This window comes from Crinia signifera, chromosome 6, assembly GCF_055691185.1.
Source record: "Crinia signifera chromosome 6, ASM5569118v1, whole genome shotgun sequence".
In the NCBI taxonomy this organism is placed as follows: domain Eukaryota; kingdom Metazoa; phylum Chordata; class Amphibia; order Anura; family Myobatrachidae; genus Crinia; species Crinia signifera.
This window is the reverse complement of record NC_139222.1, coordinates 19,730,292-19,744,745: the sequence shown is the minus strand read 5'-3', so window position 1 is coordinate 19,744,745 and position 14,454 is coordinate 19,730,292. Positions and strand designations below refer to the sequence as shown.

General features: G+C 44.1%; 1 protein-coding gene across 1 annotated transcript; it reads right to left on the bottom strand.

Moving 5' to 3' along the window:
• Window positions 1-321: 321 nt before the first annotated feature.
• LOC146009538 (general transcription factor II-I repeat domain-containing protein 2A-like) lies at window positions 322-1,689 on the bottom strand. The gene has a single exon (XM_083149982.1). The coding sequence runs from the start codon at window positions 1,687-1,689 to the stop codon at window positions 322-324; it is 1,368 nt and encodes a 455-aa protein (XP_083006108.1).
• Between the last annotated feature and the right edge of the window lie 12,765 nt (window positions 1,690-14,454).

The following is a 14,454-nucleotide window of genomic DNA, read 5'->3' as shown; positions in this document are numbered from 1 at the left end:
AGCCTGGGATCTACTTTTTTAACTCTTACTTACCGGTGATCTACCGGCGCCAATATTTTGGGAAATCTTGCAAATTTAGGTATTATCGTTTGGTTCACAGGATGGCACTCTGTATTAAGATGGTGTATCCGGTGCCAGGAACATACAAAGTAGAATAAAGAAAGCCCTTACCCCCCTTGTTTGCAGAAGGATAGGAACGGACACTCGAATGGTAGATGAAGAAAATAAGAGTTTATTGTACAAACATAATTGCACAAACAGACAGCTGTACACCTGACAGCTGTTTCAACTGCGCAGTTTTCATCAGAGGTGAAATCAAATTTAGGTATGAGATGACTTGCACTGCATGGCATCAGCAAGCTTTGAATACTCAGGGCAGTAGGTACTCGTTCCTAATCGTAAGCAGGTGTCAAGGTGGTCATCAGTTAGACTTGATCTGTATTTGGATTTGATTATTTTCATATGCGAGAATGCAGACTCACAAAGATATGTGGAGCCAAAAAGTGCTGTTATGTACATGGCACTTTTTCTTAGGTTTGGGTATTTTTCTTCAGCAAGAAGCTTCCAAAAATTTCCTTCAGAAGACCGGGCTTTGATAAAAATATCATTTTGCAAAGTCATTATTTCATCTGCAACTGAAGAGGTGTCCATGTGAAAAAGAGAGGACATTTGGGATGCAATATCATCAATATCCTTGTCTGTACCAAAGGGAAAAGACAAAAATGTTGCTAGCGGTTCAAGAAATCTGAAGTCCTTGAAACGTCTTTCAAAGTCTGATTGGAGGTTTTCAATCTGTTCCATATATCTGGAAATGGCAAGTTGCGAATGTTCTTTTTTTTGAGCATCTAGCTCAGAGAGAAGATTTTTAAAGTCACGCAGGTTGTACTGCTGGAGACGCACACACAGCATTTTCAGTTTCTGCTTAAAGAAGTTAATAGACCCAATCATTTCAACAACATTTTTGTCTTTACCTTGAAGCTGTATATTCAGTTCATTTAACAGGGCTGTGATGTCTGTTAAAAAAGCTAAATCTAGCAGCCACTGTTCGTCATCCAACTGCCTGTATTCCACATCTCTGGACTCTAAAAAATCTTTGATTTCGGGTAGTAGTTCTCTAAATCTTTGCAGAAATGCACCTCTACTTAGCCATCGGACATCAGTGTGCAATAAAAGATCATTATGTGGTGCTTCATTATCTTCAAGTTGTGATCGGAAGAGACGCCTCTGAAGACTTCGTGCTCTAATTGAATTCACAATTTTGAGTGCTATATCCATGACATCCGCCATATTTAGCATTTTACCACACAAAGCTTGCTGATGAATTATGCAATGATAATTCAGGAAGTCAGGAAATGTTTCATCATGTTTGCACAGGGCAATGAACCCATTGGTCCTTCCGGTCATAGACGGTGCTCCATCAGTGGTTATGGAAACAAGTTTGTATATTGGTAGTTGTGTGTCCTTTATGTATTCCTTGAAGGCCTGAAAAATGTCTTCCCCTCTAGATTTTCCCTTTAGTGGCAGGATTTTTAGCATCTCCTCTTTAGCAGACATATCTTCAAAAACCATTCTAGAGAATATGCAAAGTTGTGATGTGTCTGTCAGGTCTGTTGACTCGTCAAATTGCAGAGAAAAGAAGACACACTCTTTTTGGTCTTTTTGCAGCTGCTCCACTAAATTGTCAGCCATAACTTCACAGCGTCGCATCACAGAATTTCTGGAAAGCTGGATATCCTGAATAGAAGACATAATCTCCGATTTGTTTTTAAAATCTTGGAATAATACATCTGCTGCCTCTAAAAAAAGCCTCTTTCACTATTTCTCCATCTTGAAAAAAAAATTTTTTCTTTGCAAGTATGTGGCTGACACGCAATGATGCAATAGTAGCTGCCTTTGATTTAGCACTTGGGGCCTTATTTTGGTTCATTCTTTCTGACAAAATCCTTCTTAGATGGGCAAAACCATGTGCACTGCAGGTGGGGCAGGTGTTACTTGTGCAGAGAGAATTAGATTTGGGTGGGGTTTTACTTCAAAGTGAGATCTATATTGCAGTGTAAAAATAAAGCAGTCAGTATTTTCCCTGCACAGAAACAAAATTACTCACCCAGATCTAATTCTCTCTGCACATGTTACATCTGCCCCCCCTGCAGTGCACATGGTTTTGTCCATCTAAGAAGGATTTTGTCAGAAAGAATGAACCAAAATAAGGCCCTTGGTCTTGTAAAAACTGACTGCTGAGTGCTAAGGTGCAGTTTTAGCTGGTGAACTTTCTTCTTCCGCAATTCACTTTTAGGAGGATAATCGGTGTCAAACTTATTGTGCATGGTTTTAAAATGCCGTTCCAGATTCCCTCTTTTTGCAATTGCAACTTTAGAATGGCAGATCAGACATACACATTTTGAGTTTGACATTGTGGAAAAAAAGTCATTCTCCCATTCAGAGTGGAAATAGTATGTTTTTGGCTTCTTGGCATTTTGTGCAGTACTCATGGTGATAGCAGGCTCCTAGGAAACAAAAACATCATGATAAATATCAGTCCCCACTTCATATTAGCCACCATAGCAGCACACTCAGTGGATATACTTACCAATAGTTTGCCTGTTCTTCCTTGAAGACTCTCGTGGAGGTGATAAAATGCTCCTGCACTGTGACCGCTCAGACTTGTAGACAATGGCTTGCCTTGCTCTTCCCTGCACCTCAAAGACTCTGTGACCTAAGTGACAACACATTTGGGCACCCCTGAAATTATACTGCACACATTTGGGGTACCAATGGAATTATACCGCACACATTTGGGCACCCTTGGAATTATACAGCGCACATTTGGGCAACCCTGGACTGATAGGGGACACATGGGGGTACCAATGGAATTATACCGCACACATTTGGGCACCCTTGGTACAGCACACATTTGGGCACCCTTGGAGTTTTACAGCACACATTTCGGCACCCCTGGCTGATAAGGGAGACATGAGAGTACCAATGGAATTATACCGCACACATTTGGGCACCCCTGGCTGATATGGGAGACATGAGGGTACCAATGGAATTATACCGCACACATTTGGGCACCCCTGGCTGATATGGGAGACATGAGGGTACCAATGGAATTGTACCGCACACATTTGGGCACCCTTGGAGTTTTACAGCACACATTTCGGCACCCCTGGCTGATATGGGAGACATGAGAGTACCAATGGAATTATACCGCACACATTTGGGCACCCTTGGTACAGCACACATTTGGGCACCCTTGGTACAGCACACATTTGGGCACCCTTGGTACGGCACACATTTGGGCACCCTTGGAATTATACCGCACACATTTGGGCACCCTTGGTACAGCACACATTTGGGCACCCTTGGTACAGCACACATTTGGGCACCCTTGGTACAGCACACATTTGGGCACCCTTGGAATTATACCGCACATATTTGGGCACCCCTGGCTGATATGGGAGACATGAGGGTACCAATGGAATTATACAGCACACATTTGGGCACCCTTGGTACAGCACACATTTGGGCACCCTTGGTACAGCACACATTTGGGCACCCTTGGTACGGCACACATTTGGGCACCCTTGGAATTATACCGCACACATTTGGGCACCCTTGGTACAGCACACATTTGGGCACCCTTGGTACAGCACACATTTGGGCACCCTTGGAATTATACCGCACACATTTGGGCACCCCTGGCTGATATGGGAGACATGAGGGTACCAATGGAATTATACAGCACACATTTGGGCACCCTTGGAATTATACAGCACACATTTGGGCTACCAATGGAATTATACCGCACACATTTGGGCACCCTTGGAGTTTTACAGCACACATTTCGGCACCCCTGGCTGATATGGGAGACATGAGAGTACCAATGGAATTATACCGCACACATTTGGGCACCCTTGGTACAGCACACATTTGGGCACCCTTGGAATTATACCGCACACATTTGGGCACCCTTGGTACAGCACACATTTGGTCACCCTTGGTACAGCACACATTTGGGCACCCTTGGAATTATACTGCACACATTTGGGCACCCTTGGTACAGCACACATTTGGGCACCCTTGGTACAGCACACATTTGGGCACCCTTGGAATTATACCGCACACATTTGGGCACCCCTGGCTGATATGTGACACAAGGGGGTGCAAATGGAATTATACAGCACACATTGGGCACCCCTGGCTGATAGGGGACACATGGGGGCCACCTCCCTCCATGTAACAACCACCATAAATGAATAAGGCACCTTACAGAAAACGCTTGCCTTGTTTGGGGTCCCCAGATTTTAGAACCCCCCCCCCCCCCATTAACATGAAACAACATCCAATTTGCTGGGTTTGCATTTGTGGCACAAACATAAGGGTGTTAGACAATGTGAATAAATAACTGAGAACTGTTTTCAAAGCAATCACATATCAAGCAGCCCCTGCAAGTGGTGACACACGATGTTCGCCTCTCCATAACGCACCCCCCTCCCCTCCCATCCCCTACAGCACAGGTCCGGGCTTAATTATCAGAAGCTGATTGCACAGGCGCTTACTACAGTACCTTGCTGGACGCTGGATGCTGGAGACACTCGAGACACACTGCCCGCACTGCCCGTTCTGCCCGCTCTGCAGTCTGCACACTCTGCAGCTCCCGCCTTCTTCAGCGTTCCCAGTCCTACACTTAACCGATGCGCCGGTGCGCGGTGACGTCATCCATGCACCCGCGCAGTGCACCACTGGGAACGCTGAAGCCCTGAGAGGCTTCAGCCAGCACACGGGCAGCAGCAGACTATTTTAACGGGGACTGGGCACAATACCGATCGCGATCTACCGGCGGAAGGCCCGCGATCGACTGGTAGATCGCGATCGACCTTCTGTCCACCACTGCATTATAGGGTACAGAGAGAGAATTAGTCTTTCTGCACTGTGCGAATCTGGTCCGCACGGCTGTCTAGACGCAGTACATGATTGAGTAAATACCTGCCCTCATAGTGTACGATTTTTGCTTTGTTGTCGGAGGAAGGAGTTTTTGGGTGTCCTCGGGAATCACTCACCAATCTCTGCTAGCGGTTAACATCTAATTTCTCACTATAGCCAAAGATCGTTGACAGAGGTGATAGATTCTGTAACAAGTCCCTTCAATATATTCAGTCACCCCTGCTGACCTTGCCAATCAATCGGGAGAATACAAAGAAAATGATACCAGACTGTTATCAACCTCAAAGCATTCGGTTTTATTACAGTGTTTTTTTTTATACACAAAATAGCATAATTGCAACACACACACATATCCCACCCATCTGGGTTAGGTGCATACATTAAAGCTCCCCATAAGAGGGGTCACAGGTTAAATATTGGTTCACCATAGCAAACGTGCACTCGATCTTGTAACATAAGGGATGTACATTTACCGTACTGTCACCCACCCTCTGCCCACACCCATCTGGCATGTCTCATGTCCTTGTGTGTTGAACGCACATATTGGTATCGGTACTTGTTTTATGCAACAAAGAGGGATTGGCACAGGCACAATAATTTTACACGTAGAAAAGGTGATATAGAGAAACCAATGTGAGACCTATAACTGCTTATATATAATTTAGCTAGGTGCTGGGTTGGTGGTGCTCCCAAAATAGTTCAGCAAAGCAACTGAATATATGGATGTGTCCCGAGTGGACAAAGGCAGAACACAGTGGGTTTTGGGGCACACTTATAAAAGATATGGTATAAAGTGAAGAAAAATGAGAGAATGGGTGAGAGTAAAATTTAACTTTTATTAAACCCTTTAATATACGTCAACATTTTTTTATTCAAAATCAATAAATAAATACACGTAATTACTTTGTCATAGCATGCAAATATTCACATTTGTCATTTAGTAGACATCAAAGATACCATTGGTGAGGCGAAAATGATTTGCGGGGTAGTATCCAAAATATTTAGTTAAATACAACAAGGCTAATGGCTTAATTCCATTCAACATTAAATCAGCAACAGTCAATCTGTAATATATAATTCATTGGATACTGTACACCTATTGGTCTGGCGTTTGATATATTGTAAATAGTTACTTTTCTTATAATTGTCTCTTCAAAAAACTGGAAGGAGATCCACGGAAATTGGAAATGAGTTTGAAAATTATAGAGGAATGACTCCCTTGAGGTCACCTGGTGCTTCTGCTGTCTGGGTACGAATACAGCACTGGATATTCATGGAGTGATGTACGGCAGTATAACCTTGCAGATGAGAGAGCCCCAAAGTGGTAGGGGGAGCCAGAGTGACACTTCTGCTGTTCCTTGGGTATATACCAATGGAATGAGAGAGTGCCAGATTCAAGTAGAGGATGATAGGTAGTAGGATCACTGGAGAAGAATAGTATTAGAGTATGTGCCCACTGTGTTGGTATTCGCTTGTGTATCTTGATTGCCAGCAATGGAAAATACTGAGCATTCAAGCACATACAGCATCCATGAATTATTTATCACAGATTGACTGTTGCTGATTTAATGTTGAATGGAATTAAGCCATTAGCCTTGTTGTATTTAACTAAACATTTTGGTTACTACCCCGCAAATTATTTTCACCTCTCCAATGGTATCTTTGATGTCTACTAAATGACAAATGTGAATACAATTTGCATGCTATGACAAAGTAATTACGTGTATTTAATTAATTGATTTTGAAGAATTTTATTTTATTTTTAAATATTGAAATCGGACGTATATTAAAGGGTTTAATAAAAGTAAAATTTTACTCTCACCCATTCTCTCATTTTTCTTCACTTTATACCATATCTTTTATAAGTGTGGCCCAAAACCCACTGTGTTCTGCCTTTGTCCACTCGGGACACATCCATATAATCGGTACTTGTTTCCTAGCACGGCGCCCACTACGCAAATAGCTTATTGTGCTATTCTGCGTAGTGAAATTGCATTGCATCGTGTACCATCTATAGTGCAGTGTGATGCATGCGATGCAATGTCCATGTTAACTGAACAGGAGTGCTTATACAATGAAATATCGCATAGTATCGCATGGCACCAAATGCGATGCGATATTTCATTGTACAAGCACCCATGCCATGAGATGTGATGGGTGCTTACCATGAGATGTGATGCTATGTGATGTGTGCATAGTATGTGATGGGTGCTTACAATTGTAATTGTACAATTGTAAGCAACCGCACCTGCGCCATCATTTAGCATCACCCCCAGTATCCACACCACCCCGAAGCGTGTCGAGCGGCGGCAGAACGCGTCCTCTAACCTTTTCATACCCCCACTATCCACGTCAGCATGGAGTTGATTTTAGATAGTGTGTGAAGTAATCCGCGTCCCCTCACCACGCTTCGGGCTCGGTGGCTCGCTGCGCTCGACACACTATCTAAATTCAACTCCACGCCGACGTGGATAGTGGGGGGAATGAAAAGGACGGAGTACGCATTCCACTGCGCTCGCCATGCTTCGGGGTGGCGTGGATACTGGGGGTGGCAGGGACACAATCCACACCTAAAATGGATACTGTAGGCTGTGGTTATGTCATCTTGGTGCCTCTGGAGTTCTGACTGACAGGAGGGCGTGAAATCGCATCGCACACATCGCACGGTAAAAACGGGCAATGTGATGCGATTTCACTACGTTTGCGTACGTAAGAAATCTGGGCGCCGTGCTAGGAAACATGTACCCTGGTATCTCTTATAAAATTATAATTTAACCCCTTGAGTGGTGGGTTTTGCTGGGGAAGGACAAACCTACCAGGGCAGGTTTATCCTACCCCAGCAAAACTCACCACAGACAGCTGGAAGACGTCCCCCCCTCCTTCGCTCCGGCGTTAGTACGCCAGATTTTCCCTGCAGCCGCTCTGCCTCTCATCCCTCTCAGCCGCGGCGCCTGTCACATTCTGCAGTGAAGTCGGCGGCAGGCTGGGGGATGTTCGCGGCTCGGGAGGACTCGGGTTACTGAACTGTCCCGAGTCCCCCCCGAGCCGCCCGAACATCCCCGAGCCTGCTGCCGACGTCACTACAGGTCAGATGATTGGCGGCTGGCGGCGAAGAAGCTCCGGCGTACGATTGCCGTGTACGCCAGAGCAGAGGGACCCGGGGGGGGGGGGGGGGCGGGGGGCAACAAGAGGGGTGGGGAGGGTGCTCCGATGGAGACACCACTGGCGCGCACCTACATAGTGGTATGCCCGGAAAAATCTCCGGGCATACCACTTAAGTGGTTAAAGTAAAACTCCCTGGCGCTGGAATTTCTCTATAACTGCAGTACTTGTACCTTATAGGTACACCCAAAGAAACAATGCTTAGGACAATAGAGAAATTAAGGGGACTCTATGAGCTGATATTTATATATAATATATATACACACACACATGTACATATACGGTCACAATAACACTCCACCTCTCCAATTTAAGTGTATATGGAAATAGGTGAAAAAATAGATGATTAGAAAAATTACATGAAACAAAACATTCCTTGTCAATTTTTGCCTTCACTCCACATGGGCTTCCATTTTGAATTGTATATTCAGGGACCATACAAAAAATTAAATCAAATATGGTATAGGACGTCTGAAATTATACACAAATTTATTACAAAACAATTCATAAAATGACATTTAAAAGATGGTATTTAAAATATGCTTGAATGCAGATGGCAGTTTACCAGATGTTGGATGGTTCAAAAGCCTGTAAGATGTTCTCTTAATATGACCTGGTGTTAGGAGTCATTATCAATGACTCATATCTGTCTAGTCTTTTATGGGTTAATTTCACTCTATGTTGGTAATTGACTCTCTGGTGGCCTCCAGTGGTGAATCTGTGCCATTTCAGCCCAGTCCTCTGGATAATTTATGCACAAGTTACATAGTAGATGAGGCTGGAAAAAGACTTGCGTCCATCTAGTTCAACCTGGTATAGATATCCATTGCTGATTTGATAGGTTCTGGTATTTTACAGACAGATTATATTTCTTATTTGTACCCATGGATGTTTTTCTCCAGTAAATGTTTGTCCAACTTTGCCTTGAACGCATTTAATGATCCAGCCGTTACCACCTCTCTGGGAAGAGAGTTCCAGAGTTTGACTGTTCTGACCGTAAAGAAATTCTTTCTACTAGCTGAATGAAATCTTTTTTCTTCTAATCTATACTCATGCCCTCGCGTCCTAGATTCCTTTCTAGAAGAAAAGAGGGTGTGTGACAGTTCCTTATATTGGCCCTTGATATACTTGTACATGCTGAGCATGTCCCCCCTTAAACGTCTCTTTTCCAATGTAAATAGTCCCAAATTGCTTAATCTCTCCCCGTAGCTTAAATTCTCCATTCCCCTAATAAGCTTTGTTGCTCTTCTTTGGACTTTTTCTAATTCTATGATGTCCTTTTTATAGTGCGGGGCCCAGAACTGCACTCCGTACTCGAGGTGAGGTCTCACCAATGCTTTATACAGTGGCATAATTACCCTTGAGTCCCTAGTTTCCATTCCCCTCTTAATACATGACAGAATTTTGTTGGCCTTTTTTGTAACTACATCCCAGTTTGCTGTCTATTTGGACTCCTAGATCCTTTTCAAGTATGGAATTACCCAGTTCCTCTCCGCTAAGGTTGTAACTTGCACACTGGTTGTGTCTCCCAAGGTGCATGACCTTACATTTATCTACATTGAACCTCATCTCCTCATCACCCATTTTTTGCCCACTCATCTAGAATTGCAAGATCATTTTGAAGCATGGTGATGTCTTCTGATGATTTGATGACTTTGCTAAGTTTTGTATCATCCGCAAAGATGGATACATTTCTGAGTAACCCTATCCCAATATCGTTAATAAAAATGTTAAACAAAATGGGCCCCAAAACCGAACCCTGGGGCACTCCACTTAGTACCGGTATCGTATCTGATACGGCACCATTCACAACCACTCTTTGTTCTCTATTACATAGCCAATTCCCTACCCATCTGCAGATATTTTCACCCAATCCTAGGTTCTCCATTTTATTAATCAATCTCTTGTGTGGGACAGTATCAAATGCTTTAGCGAAATCTAGGAAAATCACATCTACAGCATTTCCATTATCGAGGTTTTTGCTAACCTCTTCATAGAACCCTAGTAGATTAGTTTGGCATGAATGATTTTTCACAAACCCATGTTGGTTAGTACTGAGTAGACGGTGATGGTCTAAATATTCCTGGATACCATCCCTTAAAAATCCTTCAAATAGTTTACCCACAATTGATGTTAAACTAACGGGTCTGTAATTAGCGGGATCTTCCTTTTTTCCTTTTTTGAATATTGGCACTACCTCTGCTATTCTCCAATCTTTTGGTACTATACCTGACGATAGTGACTTGCTAAAGATATAATGTAGGGGGGTAGCTAGTTCATCCCTTAATTCCATTAATACCCTCGGATGAATCCCATCTGGCCCTGGCGATTTATTTGTTTTGAGTTTGCTAAGCCTCAGTATTATTTCCTTCGGCGTGAAATCCACAATGAGATCTGGCTTATTTGTCCAGTTTGTGGTAAATGTTCGTTCCACAGTCTGCTCTCCCTTAGTAAATACTGATGAGAAGAACTCATTTAACAGTTTTGCTTTTCCCTTGTCCTCAGTAACACTTTTTCCACTAGTATCAGTTAGTGGGCCTATGTTTTCCTTAATTAAACGTTTACTATTTATGTATTTAAAAAACTTATTTGGGTTGGTTTTGCTTTCAGTGGCTATGCGCTCTTCATATAATATTTTTGCTAATTTGATTACCCCTTTACAAGTTTTGTTTGATTCTTTGTATTTTGCGAACGCCTCCTCATTCAAGTTATTTTTATAGAATTTAAAGGCTCGGGTTTTATTGTTGATAGCTGACCTTACTTCTTTGTCCAACCATGGTGGCTTTTTTTTGTTGAATTTACCTTTAGTTACTTTAGGAATGTATTCAATAGTTAGTGAATCAAGCATCTTTTTTAGAGTATCCCACATTTCCTCTGCATTTTTTCCCTCCATAACCGTCTCCCACCCAATTCCTGTTAGGGCTTCCCTGAATAATTCAAAGTTCGCTTTTCTGAAGTTTAGTATTTTTGCAGATCCTTTTTAATGTAATTTACTGAAGCTGATTTCCAGTGAAACCATATTGTGATCACTGTTCCCTAATTGTTCAATTACTTTTGTGTTTGAAACTAAGTCTGTGTTATTTGTTAATACTAAGTCCAAGAGCGCCTCATCATGAGTTGGAGTTTCTACCGTTTGTGTAATAAACTGGTCTTTAAGTAAGCTTAAGAACCCATTGCTTCTTGCTGATTTACCTGTTTCGTTTTCCCAATGTCGGTTAAATTAAAATCCCCCATAATTAATACCTGACCCTGATTTGATGCTTGTTTGATTTAAAGATGGGCTTAATGGGTCACTGAGCGGATCCGGGTCCCGCCGCGCCGATCTGTGAAAAGATACGTATCATTTGGGCGGCTCGGCGACTCAGTTTGTGTGAAAAAAAAACAGTTATTTATGGTTTGAGTCAGTGTACCATACCTCCCAACATGACCCTTTCCAGGAGGGACACAATGCTCTGTTTCTGGACTTCCCTCTTAATGTTTGATTGTTATTACCTGTGTGGAAACACCTTTCTTACCCATTTACCTGTTTAGAACAGGTAATAGCAATCATTCGTTAAGAGGGAAGTCCGGAAACAGAGCAAAGTCGTAGGTCAGAGATGGGGAACCTTTGGCCCTCCAGTTGTTGTTGGACTACACATCCCAGCATGCCCTGCTACAATTTGCTATTTGGCCATGATAAAACTGTTGCAGGGAATGCTGGGATGTGTAGTCCAACAACAGCTGGGGCCAAAGGTTCTCTAACCCTGACCTAGGTGGTGCACTTAACATAGATTGTTCTCCACAGTATTAGCCCGCAGAATCTATGGTTTTACACACAGGGGACATTGACTAATAATTGAATAGCCCTGCGTGGTAAACACAGTAGATAATTGAATATTGAATACGTTGGGTTTGCCCCCCTTATATATCTCAGGGTCCCTTCCTGTGGGGCTACCGGTCTCTGTACTACTACAATTAGCCTGTAGCCCCTCCCCTTGAATATCTCCCCAATAGGCCCTCAGCATTTCAGGCATACACGCCGCCGGATACGGCAGTAGGGGGGAGGTGGAGTCTGACATTCTGTGGCTCACTGTACAAATCAGGCCTCCCTCTTGAAGACCCCTTTTCATTGCCAGTTTAGGGAGGGAGGAGGGGGTCCCTATGATATAAAAATAAAAGTGTCTACTCACCCATTAAATACAACCATTTCCCTCATGCCTACCTATATACTTGTACAATGACAAATACAGGGAATAATCCTTTGTGAGAAGGTGGTGTCCTGGGGTATTGATCATATCGGGGCAATTTATCAATTTTGAGGGCGCAGGGACAGGGCTCCGAAAGGAGCCCGTCCCTGCGAAGCCCTAACCCGGAAGCCGGGGGGTCAGACCCCCGCTGACCCCTCTCATCCGAGCCGGGCAGTCCGATGTGTAGGCATGGACTATAATGGGCTATCGCAATCTCAGAATGGCGGTAGCCCAGGGGTGCGAAGCCGGGCTGCCTGATGTTGATACATCGGGCAGCTTCGCATCCCCCATAGAAACCTATGGAGATGCGGCCAGCGGCGCTGAAAGGGGGATCGCAGCAGGGATCGGAGATTCCTGCTGCAGTTCCCCGATGATACATTTAGGGGATACTTAATATTTGCTGCTAAACCCCGAAACCGTGTGTTTTCAGGGATTTAGCTGCAAATATGGTTTGATAAATGTGCCACTAAGGGGTTTGAGATTTTTTAAGCTCGGTGAAGTGATAGTGTCTGTTTTTTTATCACTGGCCAATCAGATCCTTCCTGTGAAGTTGCAGGCTTGGTTTGAAACATGACAGGTAGGAGCTGATTAGCTGATTGGCGTCAATACTGTTCAAGTTGCTGGGAATTCTTGAAAGGGTAATTTAATAATAATGAAGCATAATTTGTTCAACAATGATTTATTGTCTTAACCCCTTCCCGACATTTGACGTACATTTACGTCATGGTCGGGATGTACTTCCCGACACATGGCATAAATGTACGTCATGCCATTAAACTGTCACCGCGTCTATAGACGCGGTGACAGTTTGGAGATGTCTGCTGTCCCTGACAGCAGACATCCCCCCTCGCCGCCCAGGGGGGGCAGGGATGCCCCCCCCCCGGTCGGCGATCGCTGCGATTGGCTGTTCAAAAGTGAACAGAGAATTGCAGCGTTTTCTGTGTTACCGGCGGCTAAGCCGCTCGGTAACACAGAGATCGGTGCTGTTAAGTACAGCACCGATCACCACCGATTGGCAGCCCTCCCTCCCACCCACCCGGCAGCCTCCCTCCCACCCACCCGGCAGCCTCCCTCCCACCCGGCAGCCTCCCTCCCACCCAGCCAGCAGCCGCAGCGCCAGCCCCCCTCCCACCCCCCCGCCAGCTGCAGCACAGCAGCAGAAACGTTTATGAAATGAACTATATATATATATATATGTGTGTGTATATATATATATATATATATATATATACACATATATATATATATATATATGTGTGTATATATATATATACATATATACACATATATATATATATATATACACACACACATATATATATATATATATATATATATATATATACAGTGATCGGTGCTGTTAAGTACAGCACCGATCACCACCGATCGCCAGCCCCCCCCCTCCCACCCGGCAGCCCCCCCTCCCACCCACCCGGCTGCCGCAGCGCCAGCACCCCTCCCACCCCCCCACCAGCCGCAGCGCCAGCCCCCCTCCCAAAGCTGGTGAGCAAAATGGGGTCACATGTGGGGGGGTTCCACTGTATTGGTGCTTCGGGGGTCTTGCTAATGCGACATAGCACCCACCATTCATTCCACCACCAAATATCACTCCTTCCCTTCTGAGTCCTGCCATGCACCCAAATGGTATTTTTTGGTCACATATGAGGCATTGCCGTACTCGGGAGAAATTGGGGCACAGATTTTGGGGTGCTTTGTCTCCTTCATTCCTTGCGAAAATGAAAAATTTTGAGCCAGAACTGCATTTTTGTGTAAAAAATTACATTTTTTTACACAAAAATGCAGATCTGGCTCAAAATTTTTCATTTTCGCAAGGAATGAAGGCGACAAAGCACCCCAAAATCTGTGCCCCAATTTCTCCCGAGTATGGCAATGCCTCACATGTGACCAAAAAATACCAGTTGGGTGCATGGCAGGACTCAGAAGGGAAGGAGTGATATTTGGATTTTGCAGCACAGATTCTGGTTGAATGACCCCTGAAGCACCCATACAGTGGAACCCCCCCACAAGTGACCCCATTTTGCAAACTACACCCTTCAGGGAATTCATCAGGGGGTATAGTGTACATTTCAAACCCCCAGGGGTTTCACCAATTTTGATACAA

Coding starts and splice junctions, on each gene's coding strand:
- LOC146009538 (XM_083149982.1), bottom strand. CDS start 1,689: ATGGCTGACAATTTAGTGGAGCAGCTGCAAAAAGACCAAAAAGAGTGT.